The sequence below is a fragment of the Eptesicus fuscus genome, chromosome 10, assembly GCF_027574615.1.
Source record: "Eptesicus fuscus isolate TK198812 chromosome 10, DD_ASM_mEF_20220401, whole genome shotgun sequence".
In the NCBI taxonomy this organism is placed as follows: Eukaryota; Metazoa; Chordata; class Mammalia; order Chiroptera; family Vespertilionidae; genus Eptesicus; species Eptesicus fuscus.
The window spans coordinates 31034854-31061860 of NC_072482.1; the positions used below are offsets into that span (position 1 = coordinate 31034854).

General features: G+C 38.6%; 1 protein-coding gene across 1 annotated transcript in view; it reads left to right on the forward strand.

Annotated features, from left to right (window-relative positions):
- ADGRB3 (adhesion G protein-coupled receptor B3) overlaps positions 1-27007 on the forward strand; it is a 705567-nt gene that overhangs the window by 280214 nt on the left and 398346 nt on the right. The window contains exons 5-6 of the mRNA XM_054722440.1: positions 7343-7507; positions 7952-8116. Coding sequence (XP_054578415.1) covers positions 7343-7507; positions 7952-8116 — 330 coding nt within the window. The remainder of the gene's footprint in view (positions 1-7342; positions 7508-7951; positions 8117-27007) is intronic.

A 27007-nucleotide genomic window follows, 5' to 3' on the forward strand; every position in this document is an offset into this window, starting at 1 on the left:
AAGCTTATAGTAGTATTAATTGATGTATTTGAGGTCATTGGTATTCTGTTCTATTTTCTCTTTATCTCTCCATGCAACTTTGTACCTGATAGTATCCAATAAATTACTATTGAATGGATTTTCTTGACATGTACACAGTCAAATTTCTAGTACTCGTCGAAAAATGTTTTAGCATATTTTCTGAATATATTTAACTAGAGGCCCAGTGCACAAAATTCATGCATGGGGGTGTGTGTCCCTCAGCCCAGCCTGCACCCTCTCCAATCTGGGACCCCTCGAGGGATGTCCGACTGCCCAGTGGGATCGGGGCTAAATGGGCAGTCGGACATCCCTCTCACAATCCAGGACTGCTGGCTCCCAACTGCTCGACTGCCTGCCTTCATGATTGCCCTTAACCGCTTCTGCCTGCCAGCCTGATCACCTCCTAACCACTCCCCTGCCAGCCTGATTGATGCCTAACTGCTCCCCTGTCAGCCTGTTTGCCCCTAACTGCCCTCCCCTGCAGGCCTGGTCACCCTTAACTGCCCTCCTCTGCAGGCCTGGTCACTCCTAACTGCCCTCCCCTGCAGACCTGATCCCCCCAAACTTTTCTCCCCTGCAGGCCTGGGTCCCTCCCAACTGCCTTTCCCTACAGGCCAGGTCGCCCCCAACCTCCCTCCTCTGCTGGCCTGGTCACCCCTAACTGCCCTCCCCTGCTGGCCTGATCACCCACAACTGTCCTCCCTTGCAGACCTGGTCCCTCCCAACTGCCCTTTGCTGCTGGCCATCTTGTGGTGGCCATCTTGTGTCCACATGGGGCAGTCATCTTTTACCACATGGGGGCAGCCATCTTGTGTGTTGGAGTGACGGTCAATTTGCATATTTCCCTTTTATTAGATAGGATAATACATTGATGTGGTATCGTGAAAGGAACTTGGACTTTTAAATGTAGACCTTTTCATATCTGTGTTGCTTCTCTGATGCCTAGTTTCTTCACCTGGAAAATGGGGACAATAGTAATACCATACAGTATGGTGAGAGGACTATGTGAGATGATAAGGGAGAGAAAGTGGTAAATAGCAAACAGTGAATAAGTATTATAGCTATGCATTCCAGTCAAAGACCATCAGGATAACACCTGGACTTGAACAAGTTGCGTTTTTTATTCTTGGCAGTGAGGGAATATCAACATAGGAACACAGTGGGACCCAAATACCTCTGGTATATAGAGCAAGAGGCTTCAGTCTGCTGTGGACCTAAAATGTTGATTTCTCAGCAGCTATGAGAGGTTGTCCTGGCCAAGGTCCCTCTGCAGGGAACCCTTTTGGTGAGGACACTGAGTGGAAAGATGCTAATAGCACTTGCCTGAACTTGGTTCAAAGGTCCCTGGTTGTCTCTGCATGAGGATATTACAATTTGAAACTCAAATGCTACCTCATTAACCTGTTCTTTAATTGATTTGCATTTTATCTTTTTTAACTTCTAGTCTTTTGTATGGCAATTGTAGTCATTCTGTGTAATTTCAGTGATTCCAGTGACCTTTGTATTTAGCCAGTAGGAGTTTAAGAAACCGTGCCTTTATTAGTCCTGCCTTGTTTTCTTTTATTTAATTTTTTTTTCTCATTTAAACTTTGTCTTAACTTACCAACTTTTAAAAAATTCGTCTTAGCCCTTATCATAATTTGCTTCCACTTTTTTCTTTTTTCTTTATTGATTAAGGTATTACATATGTGTCCTTATCCCCCTATTGATACCCAACCCCCCACCTCCCGCTCATGCCCTCACCCCTCTAGTGTCTGTGTCCATTGGTTATACTTATATGCATAAACCTTGTCATCATTGCTCTTGCTTCCACTTTTAATTCTAATTTTTAAATGGTATTTCATTCTGAGTTTTTCTTTCGTAATTTATTTTAAAATGGCAAGTGGGGAATATAGGTTTATGTTCTTCAGCATATGTCCAAAGCAAGAGGATGGCAGTTTTACCTTTCAGTCTTATATCCCCAGAGGGCCTTCTTAGTTTCCTGGGTAACCTCCCACTCAATAAAAATCTGGACTGAGAATTTTGCCATCACTAAATTAGATAGCTCCAAAGCCAATGGCCAGAATTCTTCTCCCTGCAACTCCTTCCTACAGATAGTTTAATGAGTCAGCAACAATCAACTCAGAACAGACCCTGAAATGACAGTTTTATTATCCAAATATTCATGACTTTGTGGATGAGTACATAATCTAACTCGTGTTTTTTTTTTTTTTTTGTTTTTCATCGTATTGTCAACAGTTATTGATCAAGATGCGAAAATAGACTGAAAATGATATTTTCACTACAATGTGTCACAGGATTTCATTTGACCCCATACTTGGGAGACAGGTTTTTCTTCCAGGTGAACACAGTTGCAACTCTGTGTGTATAGCAAGAGGAAGTTCATAGAACAAAGTAAACCCCAGGAATCTAGCAATTTAGCCTTTGCAATTTTAATTCTTCTATGTCCAGAAAATCTGGTCATGTGTCACATTGCTGAAGCAAATTTTTAACTGTCCCCAGTGTGACAGTGTTGTATAAGGAAGTACATTACATGATAGTGAGACAGGCTGATTTATCAGCACTCTCCCGGCTTCAAAGCACAGCCTGATTGCTCTATCTTCTTACTCACCTTTGTAAGACAGTTCATAAAGTAATACGCATTTTGAAGTTTTTAAATTGAAACGTACGTCTAAAAAAATCCATCTGCAAATGCGTATGATGGACATGAAGGTAAATTGAAAAAGCCTAAGAAAGTGTTTATTCTTAGCCTTATGTACCTGATGTTTACCAAATGATGTTTCATGAAAGGATAAAAAAGGAAAAGAAAAGAGGGATGATTACATTTCAAATAAATGTGTAAGGCACATTTATGTAATTCAGGACTCCCTGCATCGTGTCTATAATGGCATTACAAATTCAGCGTGTTCAAAATTGACATTTTGATTTCAGGGCTATTTGAATGCCAGTCTAACCCAGTTCAGTCTAAGGTTCTACCATTTATCTGTTTCAGTAAGCCAAAACCCTAAAAGTCAACTTTGATTCTCCATTTTTCCATACCGCCCCCCACCAACCTATCAGCTCTATATCCAGAAAATATCTCAAATTTATTTACTTTTTTCTCTTTCCACTAATGTCACTGTAATCCAAGCCACTATCAACTGTGTCTGAAGAGGCTACAATATAGTCTCCTAACATCTCCCAATACCTGTTCTTGCACTCATACAATCCATTTTACACACAACTGCAATGTGTTAATATGTAAGTCACGTTACATCACTTCCCTACTTTAAAATCATCTAATTTCTTCTCATCCTAGTTGGTCACATGACCTACAGAGCCCTAAGGGATCTGACTTCTGCACACCATCTGAATCATCTCCTCCTTCCTCTCCCTCTTCATGATCCCCACAAGCCCTTTCTCTGTTCTGGAATGCACAAAGCCTTCTTGAACTCAAGAATTTGCACTTGCAAAGAGATTTCTAAGAATCTTCCCATTTCTGGCTTCTTCTAGTGACTCAGGGCTCAGTTCATATTTGGTTTCTTCTGAGAGGCATGGCTGGGGAGTCCCTATCAGAGTGCCCTCTATCATTCTGCCTTCACAGCTCTTCTAGCTGCAACTTCCCTGCTTATTTATTTGCTTACTTGTCTATCATCTGTCTCCACCACAGCTCCTCAGACTATGTTTTCTTTGAGAGCAGAGCTTGGTTGGTCTTTAACATCAGAGTTTGCCCAGAATCTAGTAGAACAATGTCGGTCATAGTCTAGATTCTCTGTGAATCTTTACATACCAGTGCATTAGGAGACTCCACGGGGAGTTTGGAGTGTTTACATTTCTCCAATTATTAGGGGACACTTTTCTGAAAGAATGACAAGATGTTAATCAGCTTCCAATAGGAACAGGGTTTTAGAAAGAAAGTACTGAGGTATTTTCAAATTTGTGGGTTTGTCATGACTCTGGGAGTTATCTCTTACAAATGTCAGAAACCTGCTATACACAGAGGCATGGGCTGTGGGGAGAGGCCTGGACCGGCACTGCTGCCTTGACACTCAGTGGAGGTACAGAGTAGCCTGAGTGCTCAGCTGAAGGGGAAGCAGCTTCACTTCCACCCTGGATCCCAGATCAGCATCAGATAGAGAGGAGGAAGCAGCCCCTTCACTTTCTGTAGTACCTAGGAGAGTGTTTATAAAAAGGAAATACCAGATTGATCAAGGGATAAATATTTCATTATTATACTATCTCAACTGTTAGCCCTGAAATGTAGTGCATATATCCTACTGGGAAGTACTTAAATGTCCAAAGCAGAACTCTTAATTTTCACCTCTCAAAACCCTCCTAGTCCTGCATTCAGAAAAAAATGACACTACCATTTCCTGAAAGGTCCTGGGGCTGCTGTCCCTAAAAAGAGCATAATTAATGGTTTTGTTAATTCTAGGATATCAAACTGAAAAATAAGACCTGAAATAAAACAATATCTCATATTTGGCACTAAAAGAATTTTTTCATGAATGTTATATAATGTATTTTGTCTAATCTTTTAAATTACATTCACATGTCCCTCTCTTCCTAACTTCTTAGTTTTCCATTTTCCCAGTAATTTGGACTTACAATATTAAAGGAATATTGGATTTTTCCTCTTTTAAAAAAATATCCAATCAGTTACTTTGTCAGGTCAGTTCTTTCATAGTATTGCAGTTAATGTTCAATAAAAGAAACTTAATAGTTCTCAGTGTGAAATAAAGCATCCACTTGATACCTCTTCAATTCCATCTAAAACATGTTTTGTTGATTATTATGGTAGTGTTGAACCACAAAGGTTTCTTCAAGTGTCTTATATTAAGTCCTTTCTGAACTTTAGTCAAAATGTAAAATGTGTACATTAACTAAAAGGGCTGAATAACTAGTATTACAAATGTATGAGTTTAATTTTTTTTTTTTAAGTTTTGCGAGTGGTGATGTAAAACCTTCTTACAGGAAGAGCCTAATGGAAAAAACTATTTCACAAATATTCTTACTCTTTCTAGTCTCTTTTCAGCAAGGTCTTTTCTCATTCCTCATCAATATTACAAAGCCTTGCCAAATTATCTTCTCCTTCCACATTTGACTTGCTCATTCCTGACTCCACATCTTAGCTGGAAGGAGATCTTTTCTCTGCCAATGAGTGTGTAACTATTACATTCATTAAAAAATACTGAAAATTTATCTGTAACCAGAATGATGAAGGGTATCACATACTCCTTTATTCTAGTCACTCAGCACAGAATAAAGTTGGCATCACCTAATTCATTTTTGTCATGTGTTACTTTTTGAATGTTCTCAGTAATTTGACTACTCATACATTCTTTTGCCAAATAGATGTCAAGGTGCAGGAATACCTCTTACTTTTTTTAACCCTTCTCAGAATGCTTAGGAGATGAGGATTCATCATGCAAACTCAGTAAATGTTATCTTTGAAAAGCAAGATTCTGAAATGAAAAGCGTACTTATCTTTAAAGCCAAAATAGAAAGGAAATGGGTAATTTATGAACTCCTATTGATTCACTAGACTTTCTTTTTTTTGTCTGGCAAATGGACTACATAGGCAATAAGATTGTATCAGGTATTTTAATACAGTGAGATGCTAAAATTACATGAATAGGATGATTAACTTGGCATTTTATGATTGTTAATCTCACAAAGGATTTATTAAGTACATCTTGGTATCTATTAAACTACTGTCTTTTTTAATAGCGACCTGCAAGGCCTGAAATTAGGTTGAAAGTACTTAATCAAAATCCACCAGGCTTTCGCATTTGTTTGGATGGATCTTCACAGCAGCATTAACTTACGTTGGAACTTTGTATTTATGGTGAATTCTCTTTCACTGTAAGGAAGTTGGCTAACAACCAAGGAATGACATGGGAAAAAGTAGACAGTCATATACTAGTGCATTTATAACTCTTACATGATAATTAATGCATTCTAAATTAGGTAAATATTTTTGCCTGAATTCTTGGCTCACATGAATTTTGTGATTATGCCTTAGCGAATGCTGTTGCCTTTTTCTAAGATATCCAAATTTCAGCATACCATCTAACATAATTATCCCCCAATTGATGTGATCTATCCTCTGAAAGCCTCCACGTGCCATGCTAAGACAGTATTGCTTTTACTTATTACTTATTTGCATGTATAATGTCATTCTTCTACTAAGTTATAAAATTTTTGAGATTGGGGTTTATATTTTATTTCTATGTCTCTTATAACACCTATCATAGTGTGTGATAACTAATAGAATCTCAAAAATCATTTTAATGAATGAATAAATAAATCAGTCTCAATTTGAATCTCCCAAAGACAAGTGCAACAGCCTATATTAAATTTTAGTCACCAGACACTTGGGAGTCATCTGGACCCTCTCTCCACTTCATTTCCCATGACCAGCTCTTCAGGAGACACTCTTGCTTTCCCCCTTTCCCCCTCCCCCAATAGCTTTCTAAACTTTCCAGGACACTCCATGGGCCTTGCCAACATCATCCTCACTCAGATCCTCCCTATCCTCTCCCATAATTCTTTCTCCAACTGGCATTAGGTCTAATCATAAAGTCCTACTTAAACCCTTCACTAGCTTCTTAATGGTCTGAGAATAGTAGTCCAAATCCTTAACACATTGACAAAAAGCCTACAAAATCTGGCGTCTATCTTTTTACTCTCTCCTCTGGTAGAACTCTTCACCTGGTTCTCTTGATTCCACTCACAATGGCCTTCATTCAGGTCCTGGAAGTGCCCATGTTTCTTCTGCGAAGGACCTCGGTATATCTTCCAGAAACTGACTCTTGCCCTAGGTATTCCCCCATTATCCTTCAGGGCTTACCTGAAACCTCATGTCAAGGAAGATTCCCTAGACCCTCTAAACTCTTACCTCACAGTATCTTGAAAGTGTCATTTGCAGCAATGCTATATAATTAATCTGTTTAGCATATAACACATTGTGGAACTCATTCTAGGGACTTCTACTCTCAAATATGAGCTCTATGAGTTATTGGTCAGTATTTATTTTGTTCAGTCTTCTCTATACCCATCAAGGTCTTGCAGTTTTGGGTAATTAATAAATATTTTTGAGAAATAAATGAAGCAAAATAGATACTGGGTAAATAAAAGGAAATAGAAGTGAAAAAAATAAGGTAATAGTAGCTCTAAGGGAAGTAATACAATCTAATGTCATTGTGACATTCCATTGTGTGTATCTCTTTAGAGTCCCTTGATTGGGATTCATCTTCAAGGCTAGTTTTACCTTGAACGTTTTGTACAGCCTTCTCTACTGGAAGGTCTCCTTACAGGGTCTCTCTTTTGGCTTTGGCAGTTGATGGACAGTGGCAGGAGTGGAGTTCGTGGAGCCAGTGCTCGGTGACCTGCTCGAATGGGACCCAGCAGAGAAGCCGGCAGTGTACTGCAGCAGCTCATGGGGGTTCTGAGTGCAGAGGGCCGTGGGCAGAAAGCAGAGAGTGCTATAATCCAGAGTGTACAGGTAAGACCTGACTACTATATTTAAGAGATGCTTGCCATTTAAAAATTGTGACAGAACCATGCCAGATGGTCAAGGTATAATCACATGATTATATGTTTTTATTAAATGAAGCCAGTTATACCCAGACTCATTCTACTGCATGTCACATTAATAAAGCAGCAGAATTCAGGGGAGCCTTAATTTAAATATTGATTAAATTGATGAAGTTTAATACTGAATTTGTACTTTTTACAAGTAAAGTTCAATCTCTTCAAAATATTGAAGATTCTGACAAACTTATAAATTTCTGTTCATTACAATACTCTTTATTTTACCAGCAAGTCAAATATTTAAATACAGTTTATCCATGGTAGTAGATTAATAAATATTGAACAGACTAAGTAATGGTCCTTAGATTTTAAAATTACTAAATCCGTGACATTGATCATGACATATTTCTTTCAGCCAATGGTCAGTGGAATCAGTGGGGTCATTGGAGTGGATGTTCCAAGTCCTGTGATGGTGGCTGGGAGAGGCGAATAAGGACCTGTCAGGGTGTAGCGATAACCGGGCAGCAATGTGAAGGAACAGGCGAAGAAGTGAGAAGATGCAGTGAGCAGCGATGTCCTGGTGAGAATGAACTGAAGTTATCCCAGTGAAAACAATTTGTTACCTTAAAAAAAAAGGGTTAAAAATATTGTCATTGGTTAAGGGCAGTACTTTCTCAATTGAAGTATTGCTAATGATGTGACAATTTACTTGTTTCCATAATGTATAGAGTTTCCTCTCTCTATGTGTCATAGACTATTATCTAGGTTTCTAAATCATTTGCTGCAAAATAACATTGAAAATGTGATAATCCAAAGGTAGCCATATTGAAAATAACGTAGCTAGATATAATTTAAAATAGTTTGGGGTATTATTATTCACAACTTTTTAAAAATTGATTTTTAAAGAGAGAGAGAGAGAGAGAGAGAGAGAGAGAAACAGAGCGAAACAGTAATGTGAGAGAAAACTATCGATCTGTTGCCCTCTGTACACAGCCTGACTGGGGACTGAACCTGCAATCTTTGGGTATATGGGATGATGCTCCAACCAACTGAGCTACCCAGCTGGGGCTTTCACTATTTTTGTAAAAGATTTGTTTACTGAGAACACATAAGAAATTGCATTAGATTATTTATAGTAGAAATATAAAGGTGTAAGTGTTAGATGGCTAAGTGGGAAAATTAAAAAAATGATGTTGAAATTCAGACACTTGTAATTTCTGCTGTTAATTCATCTTGATGCATGACCTTGGTCATCCCCATTCACTTGCCCTTGGCCCATTTTCCACTGAAAAAGGAAATTCCGTTGAGGAGCACATTTTAAAATGAAAGCATAAGGTCTTAATTACTAGTGAACAATTGGAAGTGCTGCTACATTAAAGGATTTGACATATAGAAAAAAATGAGAGGTCAGAAACTACTGACATCATACATCATCTACATTTTTGGGCAAAAGAGGTTTACAGTTGTGAGTGCATGAAATATAGTTTATTTTTATATTATTCTTTATTAAATATTGTGTTATTTTCTATATGAACAACTGTAAGCCTACTTACCCCCACCCTGGATTTTGAAACATATTTGGAACAAAGACTCCTTCCTAATTGTACATACATTTCATAAAATATTATTGACATACATACTGAGTGAAGACTTAATAAGTATGTAAAAATTAGGATTTTAGAATGATATCATGGCAACATTGTTATAAACATGCTAGAAAAGATGATAGGATGGAGTTTTAAAATATCACAGCCATGTATGGAGGGGAAAGTGCTGACTTTGGAGAATTTGAAGACCCAGCTAAAGTCTCATTGCTGCTAGTGTGACTGCAGGGAAGCTAGCTGATCTCACTGGCTCTCTGGTTCCTAGTGAGGTTGCTTAGTGCAGCCATTCCAGGTTCCTTTTTCAGTTCAGAAACTTATGGAGTTCTGTCTCTAATATAACTACTGCAGTTTAGAAAAACCACAGAATCTAAGAGATATCCAGGGTCAAAACTTTGTATTTCACCTTACTTCAAATTTTATTGACTTATAGTTCAACTCTAATACCAATAGAAACTGGGCTCAAAGAGCGCAATGTCAGTAGGTGTCTTTAGAGCTTACCAAAGATCTGAAGTTAGTTTTGTTCATTCTTTTTTTTTTAAAGGTATTTTTATTGATTTCAGAGAGGAAGGGAGAGGGAGAGAAAAACATTATTGATGTTTTCATCTGGGGGTCGAGCCCACAACCTGGGCATGTGCCCTTGACTGGAATCAAAGCTGGGACCCTTCAGTCCACAGGCCGATGCTCTATCCACTGCACCAAACCAGCTAGGGAAGTTTTGTTCATTCTTAAGGCCACTGGGATGTAGAATGTTAAGAACTAGCCAGCATGCAGGCTTTGGTTGAGAATGACGCCTATGCAGGTTGGCACTGTGAAATTGTTCCTGTGCTACATAAGAATTAAGAAGCAGTATACAAAAACATTTACTTTGCCCAGGGAGAGATGCCTACAGATCAGTGGGCATAACTAAATAAGATCCTTTTAATATTTGAAGTTACCTACTGGTAAAGTAGTCTGAGCATGCCAGGGTTCTTAACTGTCTTGGGCTTTTAAAACTGTCTTTCACCTGCTTATATAGAGGTAAGATGGTGCTGCTGCAATCAAATTTAAACATTGCCACCTGCTGTTTAGAGAACATTTTACATATCTATTTACAAAAAGAAGGTATTATACCTTATTTGCTAGATTTGTTCCTTGGCTTTTATGATTTAAAGCAGGTTGAAAAATTATCATATAAAATGGCAAAAAGTTTTTATATTATATGTACTGTGTTATGTTATTTTATATTACAGGGGTTGGCAAAGATAGGTTTACAGTTGTTCATATGGAAAAAGACATGCAGATTATGATTATTACAATAGCTTTATTCACTCTTGTGTTTCATGTACTCACAACTGCAAACCTACTTTTGCCCGCCCCTGTGTATTTAATATTAACTTTAACATTTTTATTTTACTCTTTTCAATAATATGATTTGAAATCATATTGTATGTGGAGCAATATAATGGCTCCAAATTTACACATTAACAATATAAACTCAAAAAACTTCTAACTTATCTTAACAGTTACTAAGAAATTTTTCTGTTTGTCAATAACAAAGCCACAACAAATATTCCTTTTAAAATAATATGTTTCTTAAGTATTATTTTTAGTGCTGTGTATTCTTAATTTTTCTTCAGGTTTCCAAAAACAGCTAGTATTTATTTTATGCTTTGCTTAATTTAGATGCAAAACAAATTAATCAAGTTTGCCAAGAAACTCTCAGTTGTCAGGAAAGAGAAATATACCTAAATCTTTGTCTGGATAATTAATGAAAATAATGATTAATCATCTGGATTGAATCAAAAGCTGTTATGGTGTCTACTAAAAATGGAAAGTAAATTCCCCATTAAGATAAGGATATTTCTTTACTGGTAAATAGATAACATAAAAGTAACAGAAAAATAGGAAATACAGTCAATAATATCATAATAACTATGTATAGTGCCAGTTGGGTCCTGGAAATATCAGGGGAACACTCTGTAAAGTATATGCTTGTCTAACCACTGTGTTGTACACTTGAAACTAATCCAATCTAATAAAGAGGGAATATGCAAGTTGACTGTCACTCCACCAATAAGGATGATGACACCCATAGTCACTAGATGGCATTGCCCAGTCCTCTCAGCCCCACCGGAGTCTCCCAGTCCCAGGGACCCCCCTCCCTGTGCATGAATTTCATGCACCAGGCCTCTAGTATAAAATAATATTGAATGGAAAGTATAATTTTAAAAAATAAAAATAAAATAAAGTGGAATTAAAAACAAAGAGCATCACTGACCTTATTTTGTCTTCATAAGAAAAGAGAATTAGAGGGATGGAAAGTACATATGTTTGTGTATACTGTTAGTTGAGTAATAGAATAGCTACAGGGGAAATAATTAAGTTACCCAATTTTTTTCCTTGGTCAGACTCACTAAATGATAATTTCATTGATCTCAGTCTCATTCTACATCCCAAATGAGGTTGAACTAGTAGAAAAGTAATGAATAGCTCCTATGTTTTTGCCACACTGTGAAAATGTACTAATTTTAGTCCTCTGTCTCTTTTCCAATATTTCCCTGGTTAATATCATTCAGAAAGCAGATGCTACTGGTGGATTGGCTTTTGATAACTGTCAGGCTTCTGGGACCTCTTTGCTCTGTTCCCAGGGAAGGGGCTTGCTATTCCTACAGCTCCAGTTCTGAGACCTATTACTCCGTAGTCATTATTTGCTAAATTGTAAACTACCATCCACAGGTGGATGTTAAATTTAATTTACATGTGAAATGTCCGTTTTTGAGTCACAATTGCTTTATTTGAAAATGGTGAGTGAGCTTGCGGATTGAATGTGCTGAGAAAAACTTGTGAAGTAAGATAGGCATGTTATACACAGGGTGTCAGGGAGGAAGATAAAGTCTTAGCTCATATTGACTTATTTTCTCCTCAGTTCCCAGTTGGAGAAGTGGTGAATTAATCACTATTGATATAGTATTTTGTCATTGTTAGAGACAAGTTAAACAAGTTAATAAGTCAAACTTCTAAACTGTGTGGACCACTGCAGTTTCAAGGCTAAACATAATCATTTTTAGAAACCCAGATAAGTGGTGTAAAACTTATATTTCCTTTTTTACATTATGTTTTTTTGTTCAATTAGAGATTACAGTCAAAACTATTTTGTATTAGTTTCAGATATACAAGATAATGGTTAGACAATCATATACTTTAAAAAGTGTTCCTACATTTCCAAATAAAAAATCATAAAACTCTACTTTATATTGAAGTATTTGCATACAAGTTGACACCTGCTTTACTTATTTTTTCATTCCAAACCACAAGGTTATCACTAATAGTACTTTTTAAAAGCTTGTAATACATTAGAATTTATATTATTTTCTGCTATCAGATATTATGTGTATAGAAAGTATGTTATTATGTATTCAGTTTTAAAGATTCAGGCAAGTGTTTGAACTGAATATTTTGGGCAGAGCAAATAATGTCAACCCTGAATGTACAGCCCAATTGTTCACCTAAAGACAACCACTAAGTTGTGTTGACAGTAGGTGGCACTAGGTATTGACTTCTTTCATTTTAAATGTGCTATTTGTTCTGCCCACATAATCTCAGATACATTCTAAAAAGTAGAGAAATAAATTAGAACTTGAAGAACCCCAAAGGAGAGAAACATCACCTGTTGCATAATAAATGTCAGAGAAAGCAGCCCATCCTCCTGAAAAGCATGGGTTTTATTACCTACTCCAGTCTACGGTTCTGCCACAAATCAGCTAAATTTCACAGGCAGAATTAAGGAAGAATCACTGGGATCTAAAATAATGAATGAGTATCCAAGATAGTGCTATATGTGCATGATTCAAACCTGTTGCTATGGAGATAATTATTATCATAATTGGTCTTATCAGATTGCTCACCAAATGAGACAAAACTCTCACAGCTTCTGCCACTGCAGAAACTTAAAAAGCAATTTGTTGTAATCTTATATTACCCTACCTTGTTCAATTTAGAGATGTTTGACAATATGTGGATCATTCTCAAGTTGAAATAGAAAATTTAAGCACTTTTCACATTTTTGCCTTTTATCCCACATCGTTTGTATAGTAAAAGTAAACATTTTATAAACTATTTAATTGTTTTAAAATTAATAAGATTAAAATTAATACAATTATTGGAACTTTGTTTTGATTCAATGTTTATTAATACCATAAACCTGAATATTAGTCCTTGACATTTTTCTTCCCACTTATTTCCCTCTTCATGCATATCCTGACATGTGAATGACCCTCAGATCCTGCCCCTGGCATTCTTGGTTGCTGTCGCACGTTCTCTCTCTCTCTCTCTCTCTCTCTCTCTCTCTCTCTCTCACACACACACACACACATCAGCTATCACCTGTGTGAGAAGCACCCACAGATCTGCATCTTTATGACTAATGTCTTCCAAATGATTGCTATATCTTTCCAACAGGGGTATCAAACCAGACTCTGAATCACCACTAGAGCTTTTCTCTCTAACCACCAAGTCATTCCTGCCATCTGAAGTAGTTTCTCCGCACCAATTTATGGGCTGGTGCTGGATTCCACCTCCACCAAGTCTTCCCTCAGCGGCCACCGCCCACCACCTACTAGTGCGGGAGGGGCAGTGCAGCAAAGAGCCTGAGACACGGAATCAAAAAGAGTTTGGCTTTGGGCCTCAGTATCCTCACATTTAAAGCAGGGACAACAATATGCACCGTGAGGGATGGTTTCAAGGATGAAATGATTAAATACCATCACTAATTAGAACTGTTAAGTGGCAGTGCAGGTCCTCTTTGTCCATTTACCCATATGATCAAAACAACCTCCATTTCTAATCTCTTCTACACAGGTTCGGCTGGTCATTCTTCCCGTTCCATGGTCGTATCATGTGACTCACTTGCTCAAAAAAACCTCCATTGCTTTGCATTAATTCCCCAAGTTAGTACATACTGGAATCCCTGGGACTCTAGTATCCCCTTCTATCAGCTCATTAGCTGTCCTTTCACCATATAGTCATATATAAATATATATATATGTATATGTGTATATACATATATAAAAATATATATTTATATATAAATATACATATTTATATATATGTATATACATATATATATACATAAATATACATATATGTGTATATATAAATATATATACATATAAATGTATATATGTATATATAAATATATATACATGCATATATATATATACATATATATATATATACACACACATATATACAGTATATGATTTTATGACTTCTCTCCTTACAATGTTGCTTGCGCTGTTATTCACCTGGATTCCCGAGGTGTGCCTGTCCTGTCATCTTCACCTGCCGAAATGAGAGCATCTTGGAAGCTCAGTCTATTAAAAGATGTCCCTTCCTTTAATCTTTCTTCCCTTCCACAGTCACATGAGTTCTCTTTCTTCTTTGAACCCCTATAGACTTGGCTTTGTGCTTCTCTTGTTATACATTGCTACTGTATTTTATTTTATATATTTATATAGACAGAGTTATATTGTTATATCTCTTAGCTAGAATTCCAGCTCATTTCATTGCAAATGAGTTGTCTATTTTCTTTCTCCCAAATCTGCTACCCTGCATTGAACCTAGTTGAATGTGGTAGGTCATTAGAAACATGCTCTTTTGAATGTTTTTATTCTATGTCATAAATGCTATAACTGGACTAATGAAGTCCCTTGTATAAAAGCACATGATTAAATGTTTCAAAATAAGTATGATAATAATACCTTACTTTTTATAATCTTTTATTCTTTCAAAAGGCTGTTTAATTAGCATTTCAATGACATTATAAACACATATATTATTTTTATTTTGTAGTTACAATTTGTGGTATGATCCTCCCTTCTCTAGAAATAAACCATTGAGATGTTGAAACTAAGAAAAATATGTAACTTTTTATGGAAGGTTTCTCCGTTTCCCCAAATCTCAGCCCAGTTTACCCTTTTAGGCCAGAGCTCCTCGAGGCAGGCTTGTAGCCACTTGTCAGGCTAGAATTGGCCCCAGGCGTGTCTAAAGAGAGGTCCCTAAGGTCTCAGGGAAGTTGGCAATATAGGGGGCTGTGGCCAGTGGCTATAGTGTCCCTTTGAGTGTGATTATTTTCTACCTGTGTCATGACCTTTCCTCACTAGTTCCTAAGATAACATAAAAAGGCAAGTTAACCCAATTCTCTAGCAAAGACCTCTAGTATCCCTAACATAAAACTTTGCCTCACTAAAAGTGAGGGCTATACTTGGAATATTCTTCACAATTAAAGGTAGATGCCTAATTTTATTATTAACTTTGTGAGCAGGTTAGAACTAGAGTGACCTTATGTGCTGAATTGAAATATAGAATTTAAATAAAAAGAGAGAGAATATTTCAGAACTTCGTGGTGGGTATATATGTAAAACACTGCCTAGACCAAGCACTCAAACAGGTAACCTGTAATGCACATTGTTTGCTAATGAATTTAAAGTTTATGCTGACTTCCACACTAGAAACAAATGTTTGAAAAGTATATAAATACCTTGTTTACCACACAGCAAATGCTTGGAGAGGGTGTGACATCTCTGAGATTGGACTGAGAGAGGTGTTTGATTGACATAGGCCCAACACCTCCTGGCTGAGTGATTTCTCTCTGCCTTGGTTTCCTCATATTTAAAATGAGGATAATTGCATCCACTTCATAAGGTTATTATGAGACATTATATGAATTAAAATATGTAATGCACCTAGAAGAGCACCTAAGTTATAGCGATGTGCAAATATTGTGCTTAGGTTATAATCGTTCTTTCAACTTGAGACTGGTACAAACTGTTTTCTATATGAGGAAGGCTGTTAAGAAACACCTTTGATAAATACCCTTCTTTTTCCCTCAGACCTTAGCAGCTCCACGAATTCTTCACAGGAGTAGGTTACCCTGCTGAAATTAGAGCTGTTAGCTGTGTGAGCACAGAGACTGGATCCATCGCATTTACCTCTGCATCCCCAGCTCAGGGAATTCCCGAAACATAAGAATGAGTGAATGGCCAGCTAGTGAAATTTGAAATGTGGGCTGATGCAAAGTGCTTCCCCCTACTCCCCGCCACATGTCAGCTCCGTACTTTAGAATCAATTTCTCTTTAATGCTGAAATTCTAGCATCCAGGTGAAAACTAATTTTCCACATCAAATTGATTTAAGCCCTGTATAATTTTTGCTATTTTTAAGAGACAGAAAATCAGTTTGAATAGACAGATGAACAGCTAATCGCTAGGTAATTGCTACCTTGTTTTTTTAAGGGAGCATGCTAACTACATACTTATGGCTTCAAGTACAGTTGTGTCTTACAAATGGGTTTTTATATATTTGCACTCGTGGTAGCAAACAGTGGGATCTTTCAGCTGCTGAACAGAATTGCTGTTCCGTTATACTAAGGCATAAAGTGAGAGTCCTTCGTATTGCTGCACAATAATATGTTTTTATTTTGAGCCCAGAGAGTGGCCTGAGCTAATTATGTACTTTCTAATTTACCAGATACACATAGGTAGCATTAAACAGTAAAAGTTTAACCCAAATCGCTATGTCTAGCTTAAGTTTCTCTCCTGAGCTTTATTTCCATACACCAACGGACTTCTTGATATTACCAGACGTGCTCAAAAGTATTTTCAGCGCCTTCTTCCCCATGTCCTCCTCATGTGCTATAACTAAGTGTAGCGCACCAGGCCTACTTCCTGGGAACCTGAGTTTCATCTTCATTTCTCTCTCTTCCTCACCTCCTACATGCAGTCATGGAGCGGAGCCCATACCACCTACTAACTAGATTTTGAATCCACCCACTTTACATTTCCACTTCCTGTGATTCCATGCCCTTTCCCCAAGTATACCATTTAAATTGTCCCCGGCCTCCCTGCCTTCTGTCTCACTTTGCTTCAATCCGTTCTTCAAATTGCAGATCCAGTATTCAAAATCCCATATAATAAAAGGGTGATATGCAAATTGACCCTAATGTTAGAACAACCTGGAATGACCAGTCCACTGACCACCAGGGGACAGACGCTCAATGCAGGAGCTGCCCCCTGGTGGTCGGTGCACTCCCACAGAGGGAGCTGAGCTCAACCACAAGCCAGGTTGATGTCTGTGAGTGCAGCGGCAGTGGTGGGAACCTCTCCCACCTCCTCAGCAGTAGTAAGGAGCCTCTCCTGCCTCCTGGGCTGCCAGAGGGATGTCTGACTGCCAGCTTAGGCCCAATCCCCCAGGGAATGGGCCTAAGTTGGCAGGTGGACTACTCTGAGAGGTCCTGGACTGCGAGAGGGTGCAGGCCAGGCTGAGGCCCCCCCACCTCTCCTCCCCGAGTGCATGAATTTTTGTGCATCAGGCCTCTAGTATTATAATAAATTCCCCTTGCCCTTAAATTCAAACTCCAAGTTTATCTCATCATTTAGCACCCTTCTCCCTCCCAATTCTACTCATCACCAACTCGGTACTCCAGCCATTCTGAAATGTTTCCAGTTTTCTTGGATACCCAGTGTTCTCCTTGCCCCCTGGGTCTTCCCACATGTGGTTCCCAAGGCATACTTTCTTTCCCCTTTCTCGCTGGCTGACTCCTGCTTCTCCTTTACACTACAACTTGTCATCCCTTCTGGAAACCTCCACTGACATTCTCTCCCCTGAACTTGGAGCAGCCAGGACTTCTGAGAACATAGTGGGCATTCTGAATTGTATTTTCTTCACTTATTATTTCTCTTACCATCTTGGGAATTGAGAAACTTTGACTATTCTCATTCATTCTTTTTATGTGTAGTATTTAACAAGGTAATGAGGACATTATGGGAACTCAGTAAATATCCTGTGGAATGAATGAATTCCACAATTGGCACTGAGGAGAGCCATCACCAGGGTCTTCAGAAACGTAGGATGGAAGGAAATAATTTTTTTGTTTTGATTTCTGGACTGTTTTGCTTTTGGTATGAGCATAAATAGACCTATTTTCTGAAGTAATTTTTTTAAAGATATAATCTTCAAAGTCTGCCAAATCACACTTTGATGAAATATTTAAAGCAACTGTGGGACTTGATCTGACTTACTAAAAAGCTGAAAATCTTGGACCAGTTTGCAACTGTGAATCTATTATTCCCCTGTCATCTTTCTTTCTTATAATTCGTGTACTTTGTTCCTGTCAATGAGTCATAATAAATCCAAGGCTTCCTGAATTTACAGTGAAGAAAACAATGTGTGTTGACCACTCTAAAATTACTCTGAATTTTTTTGGGGGAGGGGATCTGTTTGAAGTAGTCCATATTGAGTGTCACTAGGTAAATGGGAATTAATAACTGAGTGCTGTGGTTGGAAAAAGAGCTACTTTTGGTTTTGTGAGTTCTGTGAGTTCCATGAATTATATTTAGTGCTGTGGATGGGAAAAAGAATAACTATTTAATCAACTTCTACCTTCACCAGTTAAGTTGTATGCCGATCACATGAGGGGATTCTGAGCAGAGTCCCATGGACTTTTACCACATCAGACACACTATACAAGGTCAACTTTTCTCAACACCCAGTACCCTGGATGCCTAGTTTGACTAATTTTTAGGAAAACTGTTTCTTTCAGCTTCTAAGTGAACACCGGCCTATTAAATACACACACATACCACCAATTAAACACACACACACACACACACACACACACACACACACACACACACATACACACCACATATACTGTCCTCATTACCAAATCATCCTCATTTTCTGTCATATTCAGTATTGGGGTGATTAAAAAACAGATCATTTGAAAGTATGTGGTAATTTTTGGTTAAAAGTCTATGCATATCATAAATGCTATCCTTGTAAGTGCTACATTTTCAGAAGTGAAACAAAACAGAAAAATCACTATCTTCATAGTGCTCACATTCCAACAGGAGGAGGCAAAATAATAATATACTAAAGAAGCTAAAACATATATAGAAGTTGTAAGGCAACAAGGGTTTTGAAGAACAATAAAGCAGAGGAATATGTGGGTGTGTTTGAGGGTGGGCAGAAAATCTCTGAGATGATAAAGTAAGTAAAATTGAATACAATAAAGAAATGAGCCAGACACAGTTTCAGGGAGAAAGAGAGATCCTGAGCAGGCAGAACAATGCACAAGGTATGAGGGGGGAGCCTGCATGGAATATTGGAGATGCATCCAGGGGCCAGTGTAGCTTGAGGGGGGCAGTGAGGGTGGAGACGCTGGGAGCTGAGAAAGGGCCATATTGGAGAGCCTTGTAAGAGGCTAGTTGGATCACTAAACGTTTTATTTCTTCCTGAGTACCTTTAAACAAAAATTCAAGCACTGACTGATAATTCTAAGTACACAGTTAAGCTACTACTTCAGCCCACCTTGATTTTGAATCTTACCATTTTCAGCTGCAGGCCTAGTAAACATTTCACCCTATTGGCCCACCCATGCCATCTAGTGGTTAGCGCTTGCAATTACCAAATTTTCTGACCACACAGGCAACCTTGGGGGAGGGGCATTGCCAGGAGGAGTACATTCAGAATAACAATAGGTGTGAAAAGCTTTTTGAAACCACTACTGGGAAATAAATCTGGGTGCAAATTGCTTTTTCATTGGTTTAGGTCAAGACTGAATCAGAAAAAAAAAAAAAAAAAAAGCACCTGAAAGCTATAGTAAGAAGTTTTATGAAATTTATTTCATATTTCATCAACAGAACTAAAGAAAAATTGAGTTTGAACATTGAAAACTGAAAAAAATACAAGTGAAGTGAGCATGAAAGATAACAAATTAATAGATATTGAGGAAGATATTGAACAGAAGTTTGGATGTACATATGAAACAAAAATAATTTAATATAATAGTAATTTTTGATTAATGACTGTATATCTTTTAAAACAGGCTAGTTGTTTTATATAGAACTTAATTATATAGTAAACTATGCATGGTGTATTTTGTGAGTTGTAATATGTATTTTAATTTTCCTTTTTTTATATTTTATAGTAGTTTTGGCTGACTTCTACAGAAAACACAATTTATATTACAGTGTTTTCCAACGCTGTAGCTTTTAAGATTTAAATTTACATTAGTTAAAGTTGAATGAAATTTAAAATTCAATTCTGTCTTAGTAGCCCCATTTCAAGTACTCAATAGCCACATTTTGGCTAGTGGTTGCAATATTGGACAGTGGAAATAGAGCATTTTCATCATTGCAAGAAGTTCCATTAGACAATGCTGGCCTATTATGTCTTTTTCTTAGTAAAAGTGATTTACTTAACAAAAGTGTTTTGAATATCTACTGTATGCTAGACACCCTGGAAGTTCATTACAGCAGATTAAGAAGAAATAAGATAAAACATTATGAGTCTTCTAAGGTCAAAATTGGGGATTTGGAGTTTCACACACATATCCAAAGCATTTAACCAAATATTTTCAGCCCATTGTGGAAAGACCTATAATATGTGTATGTTCATTGACTAAGGTATTAAAGGAGGCTTCCCAGAGGATATTACCATTTAAGATGTGTTTTAAAGATAAGTAGGAATTTTACAAATAAATAAATAAAAAATAAATAAATAAATAAATAAATAAGGAAAACATATTTTAAGCAGAGAGCATAGCTTTTGCAAAGTCAGAGAAGTGTGAATTGGTGTGGAATATTTGGAAGATGACAGTTAATTCTGTGTGGCTGATGCATAGGAGAATAAATATGAACCATAATTGGAAAGCTAGGATAAGAATGACAAGAGGAGACTTTCTCATCACACTGAGCCTCGCTATCTTTATCTTGTCAGTACTAGAGAACCATGGAAAGGATTTAAGTAGCAAGTTATGAGGTTAATCTTCATTTTAGAGAGGACTCTGTTGATGTGGCAGGCAAATTGGATTAAAGGGGAGAGATGCTGGAGAACAGTATCTCTTTATATCCAGCTCCTCAGCTCAGAAAGCAGGCATTGTCCTTGTCCCTTTGGGCCTCATGCCCTACATCACTTATTCTACCTCCCAAATTTACCTTGGGTCCACCTACATATTTTCATCTTTAGTCCAATCAGCTACCTAAGGCCACCATCATTTCAGGGTTAAAGCACTGCCTCGATCTCCTCAGTGGTCTTACCCTACTTTCTGCTCTCCCATCTCTTTTACCCACAAAAGAAAAACTGATCTTCTTAAAATTAAAAATCAACCCATTCCAATTGCTGTTTAGAACCCTTCTTTCGGTGGCTGCCTGGGTGCACTCCTGGGTGATAATCTAAGCCTGTTTCTCCAGTCCATTCATTATTCCACACTCCTTAATTTTTTCCTTCCAGTGGCCTGAGTGCCCCAACCTCTTCTGTGTTTTCAGGCCATTGCACATACTGTTCCCACCTCCTGGAGGACTTACTGCACCTCACACAGCCAGTCTCAATCATCACTTCCTCCAGGAAGCCTTCTTTGGCCCTTCAGCTTTGATATTGGAACAGCACCCTGTTCTGTTTGCAGTGCTTGTCATGACTGTACTCAAGTAATGATATGTTTGTTTGACCTCTGCCTCCTCCCAATAAATGAAAGTTCCATGAGGCACCATTGGTTCTCCCTGGAACAGAGTATGTGGTAGGTAAGCGCTGAATGAAATGAGGTTGTTCCTCTAAATCAGATGGGACAAGGTGAATGCCTGGGGAAGCAGTGGATGTAGAATCATCATAGGATAAGAGGAAGAGAAGGATGAGAAGATGAATCTGATGGTTTTAGCTATGGGTACATGATGGGAGGTGTCACTAAAGGCAAAGGGAAATGCAAGAAGAGGAAACAAGCAGCATTATGGAGAAAAGTGGTGGGAGTTAGTGTATGTAGATTGACTGAGACACTTGCCTGTGCCTCCTGGGCCACATGTAGGAGACTGAATGGGGCAGCAAGACCAGGAGCATTCTGCTCTTCATGGAGTGGGTGACAGACACAACAGGGGGAGTGGCTCCCAGCGTGCTAGCCTCAGTGGGGAACGTGGGAGTGGGTGGTTGCTGACACTTGGCTGGTGATGGCTGCTGGTGAGAAATCCCTTAAGTCAGTGGTCGACAAACTCATTAGTCAACAGAGCCAAATATCAACAGTACAACGATTGAAATTTCTTTTGAGAGCCAAAGTTTTTAAACTTAAACTTCTTCTAACGCCCCTTCTTCAAAATAGACTCGCCCAGGCCATAGTATTTTGTGGAAGAGCCACACTCAAGGGGCCAAAGAGCCACATGTGGCTCGCGAGCCGCAGTTTGCCGACCACGGCCTTAAGTGATTTCTCTGCTCTTCTGTTCTTGTGATATTGGGGGAATGAAGATCTGCACAGAGGCTGTCTCTATGCTCACTTGAGTTTTGCCTTTTTTTTAATTTATTTTTTTTCTTTATTGATTAAGATATTACATGTGTGTCCTAATCTACCCATTTCGCCCCCAATTCCTCCACTCATGCCCTCACCGCCCTGGTGTCTGTGTCTATTGGTTAGGCTTATACGCATGCATACAAGTCCTTTGGTTGATCTCTCCTCCTTACCCCCACCATCCTCTACCTTCCCTCTGAGGTTTGACGGTCTGATCGATGCTTCTCTGTCTCTGGATCTGTTTTTGTTCATCAGTTTATGTTGTTCATTTTATTTCACAAATGGGTGAGATCATGTGATATTTATCTTTCTCTGACTGGCTTATTTCACTTAGCATAATGCTCTCCAGTTCCAAATGGTAAGAAGTCTTTTTTTTTTTTTTTTTTACTACAGCATAGTATTCCATTGTGTAGATGTACCACAATTTTTTAATCCACTCATCTGCTGATGGGCACTTAGGCTGTTTCCAGATCTTAGCTATGGTGAATTGTGCCGCTATGAACATAGGGGAGCATATATCCTTTCTGATTGGTGTTTCTAGTTTCTTGGGATATATTCCTAGAAGTGGGATCACTGGGTCAAATGGGAGTTCCATTTTTAGTTTTTTGAGGAAACTCCATACTGTTCTCCACAGTGGCTGCACCAGTCTGCATTCCCACCAGTAGTGCAGGAGGGTTCCTTTTTCTCCTCATCCTCGCCAGCACTTGTCCTTTGATGATTTGTTGATGATAGCCATTCTGACAGGTGTGAGATGGTACCACATTGTTGCTTCAATTTGCATCTCTCAGATGATTAGTGACTTTGAGCATGTTTTTCTATATCTCTTGGCCTTCCTTATGTCTTCTTTCGAAAAGTATTTATTTAGGTCTGTTGCCCATTTTTTTATTGGGATGTTTATTTCCTTTTGTTAAATTGTATGAGTTCCCTGTAAATGTTGGAGATTAAACCCTTATTGGTGATAACATTGGCAAATATGTTCTCCCATGCAGTGGGCTTTCTTGTTGTTTTGTTGATGGTTTCTTTTGCTGTCGAAAAGCTTTTTATTTTGATGTCGTCTCATTTGTTTATTTTCTCTTTAGTTTCCATTGCCCTAGGATCAGTATCAGTGAAGAAATTGCTTTGGCATATGTCTGAGGTTTTGCTGCCTGTGGATTCCTCTAGTATTTTTATGGTTTCCTGTCTTATGTTGAAGTCCTTTATCTATTTGAGTTTCTTTTTGTATATGGTGTAAGTTGGTGGTCTAGCTTCATTTTTTTGCATGTATCTGTCCAATTTTCCCAACACCATTTATTGAAGAGACTGTCTTGACTCTATTGTATGTTCATGCCTCCTTTGTCAAATATTAATTGAGCATAGTTGCTTGGGTCAACTTCTGGGTTCTCTATTCTATTCCATTGATCTATATGTCTGTTCTTGTGCCAGTACCAGGCAGTTTTGAGAACAGTGGCTTTGTAATACAGCTTGATATCTGGTATTGAGATCCCACCTACTTTGTTCTTCTTTCACAGGATTGCTGTGGCTATTTGGAGTCTTTTTTTTATTCCAGATGAATTTTTGGAGAGTTCATTCTAGGTCTTTGAAAATGCCATTGGTATTTTAATGGGGATTGCATTGAATCTATAGATTGCTTTGGGTAGTATTGACATTTTAATGATGTTGATTCTACCAATCCATGAACACAGTATGTTCTTCCATCTGTTCATGTCTTCTTCTATCTCTTTTTTCAGTGTCCTGTAGTTTTCCGAGTACAGGTCTTTTACCTCCTTAGCTAAGTTTATTCCTAGGTATCTTAATTTTTTTTGGTGCGATGGTAAATGGGATTGTTTTTTTTTTAGTCTCTCTTTCTGTAAGTTCACTATTGATGTATAGAAATTACAGATTTATTGGGGTTAATTTTCTATCCTGCTACATTGGAAAATTCATTAATTAAGAGTCTTGCCTTTTTTTGTGATGGGTTTTATTTTATGATTTTATATTTTTGATTTATGATGACTCCATTTCTATTCAGCACCACCACTCCCAGGCCAGACTCAGTGGCAAATCCAGCTCTTGGCTCCCAGGTAGGGGCCTTGCCAACCTCAGTCCTCCTGCCCCCTGTAACAGCCCAGGGGGCAAAGGGGCAAAGAGGGCATGCCTTGGCTCCTGACAGGGGAGGGAGGGGACCCTTGGCAAGATGACACCTACCTCCCAATTATTCTCAGTTACCCTTAGATTTTTCTCTGAATCCAACATGTACTAAAAGGAGTGTTTAGAACCTGAAGATTAAAATTAATTCACCTCTCTGTTTTCCCTTCTGGAAAATGGGGCAAATAATCTCTACCTTATACAGTTGTTGGGGAAGATTAAATGAATCCAGGCATTTAAGACTCTTAGTAAGGGCTCAAGATTATTACTATTATTTTTTAACTTGTTGAACAAATATATATATATATATATATATATATATATATATGACTTTTTTATTGAGGTAAAATTGATTCACTGTTATTAATATATTTGAAATTATTTCAGGAAACCATTAAAAAAGAAAAAGTAGGGGGTGGATGATTCTGTGAAAAACACACGAGATGGAGGAAGAATGGTCCAAGTGCTTGGTGGAGGCCTCAGAGAGAATATTCTCGGCCCCTAAAGAAAGTATTTTCAAGGAAGAGGGAGAAGCCCAAGTATAAGTGCTTCAAAGAAGGTCTAGTGAGTAATGACTAAGATGAGCACATTAGGTTTGACAGTTAGGAAATAGATCATTGGTGAGGTGACAGAAGACATTTTATGAAAACGGGAGTGGTGAGGGTCGAATCAATCGCTAAACCATCCACCAAGCAAAGATTCCATAGGTTGGAAACAATTGCCTATGTGTTTTAATAAGAATCTAATTTGAAAAAATACATATGTTAACTCAGCGCTAGGGAGATTATATTGAAAAATTAAGGGTAGCACAAAGGATATGTGGGAAGTCCAAACAATGGCTACTGAGGAGTCGGGATGCTGAAACCTAGTCCTTCCAATATCACTGTGAGCTCTGTCACCTTAGACAAGCCTTCTCCCTTTGGGCCTTGGTGTTCTCAGCTGTAAAGAGGAAGGAGATGGACTATGAGACTTTTAATGTCACTTTCAGTTCTAAAAAGACCCCATGTTTAAACCATTTATCTTATCTTAGTAATCATCAAGGACATATTACTTCAATATTGTGATGTTTCAAATTGCATTCTTCTCCTAATAACTGTAATGTACCCTATTAAATTCATAAATGTTGAAATATAATTAGTTTCAGTAGACTTATGATTAGCATGGATTAACTAGTATATTATCTGCAAAGAAATAAATTTCTCCCAGGAAGTCACACTCATGTATATACTAGGTATTTACTATTTTTGGTCCTTACTTATTTATTAAATATAAATAATAAAAGAGAAGCATGCAAATTGACTATCACTCCGCTACACCTGCCGGGCAATCAGGGGGAATATGCAAATTAGAAGGACAAAGAGGGTGGCCACCCAGCTGCTCCAGACGTGGTGTGGCTGGGCAGGACAAGATGCCTGCTATGAGAGGGAGGGTGGGGGCAAAGGGATCTACAGGAGCGGCACTCTGGCCCACAGTGAAGACAAGACTGCAGACTCCGGAGTCTGCAGCAAAGACGAAATTAGCAGACTCTGGCTGGAGCCTGCAGTAAAGACAAAGAAGGCAGACTCTGGCTGGATTCTGCTGCAAAGGCGGCAGACTCTGGCTGGAGCAAAGGCTTGTGTCCCGGGTGCTGGAGGAAAACCAGTGCTCGAAGCAAGGCCTATTGCACAACGAATCTCTTCGTGAAATGGGCCTTTAGTCCTATCTAATAAAAGAGTAATATGCAAATTGACCATACCTCTGCCACAACCACAAGCCACACCCACCAGCCAATCAGGAGCAAGTATGCAAATTAACCCAACCAAGATGGCTGCGACCATGGAGCGAGCAGGAGGCTTGGGTTTTCCTGGCAATGGAGGAAGCCAAGCTTGCCGCACACCCTGGCGGACCCAAGCCTCCACTCAACGCTACAAAGTTTCAATTATAGAAGATAAATAAATCCCAACAAAAATGGTGGCAGCCACAGAACTGGAGAGAGCAGGAGTCTTGAGTTGCCCCCGGTGGTGGAGGAAGCCAAGTTTCTGCAGCCCTAGCCTGAGTTGGCCTCCGCTGAAGGCTACTAAGTTTTAATTATAGAATATAAATAAATCCCAGATACCAGGGCCTCCACTTGGGTCACTGGGGGGCATGGCCAGCCTGCAAACGACCACAGTCTCCTCACCCAGGCCGCCCCTTGGCCCAAGGGAACCCCCACCCTGATCCAGGACACCCTTCAGGGCAAACCAGCTGGCCCCCACCCGTGTACCAGGCCTCTATCCTATCTAATAAAAGAGTAATATGCAAATTGGCCATCACTCCAACACACAAGATGGCTACCCCCATGTGGTCAAAGATGACTGACCCTATGTGGACACAAGATGGCTGCCACAAGATGGCCAGCAAGGGAGGGATCAGGTCTGCAAGGGAGGGCAGTTGTTGGTGGATCAGGCCAGCAGGGGAGG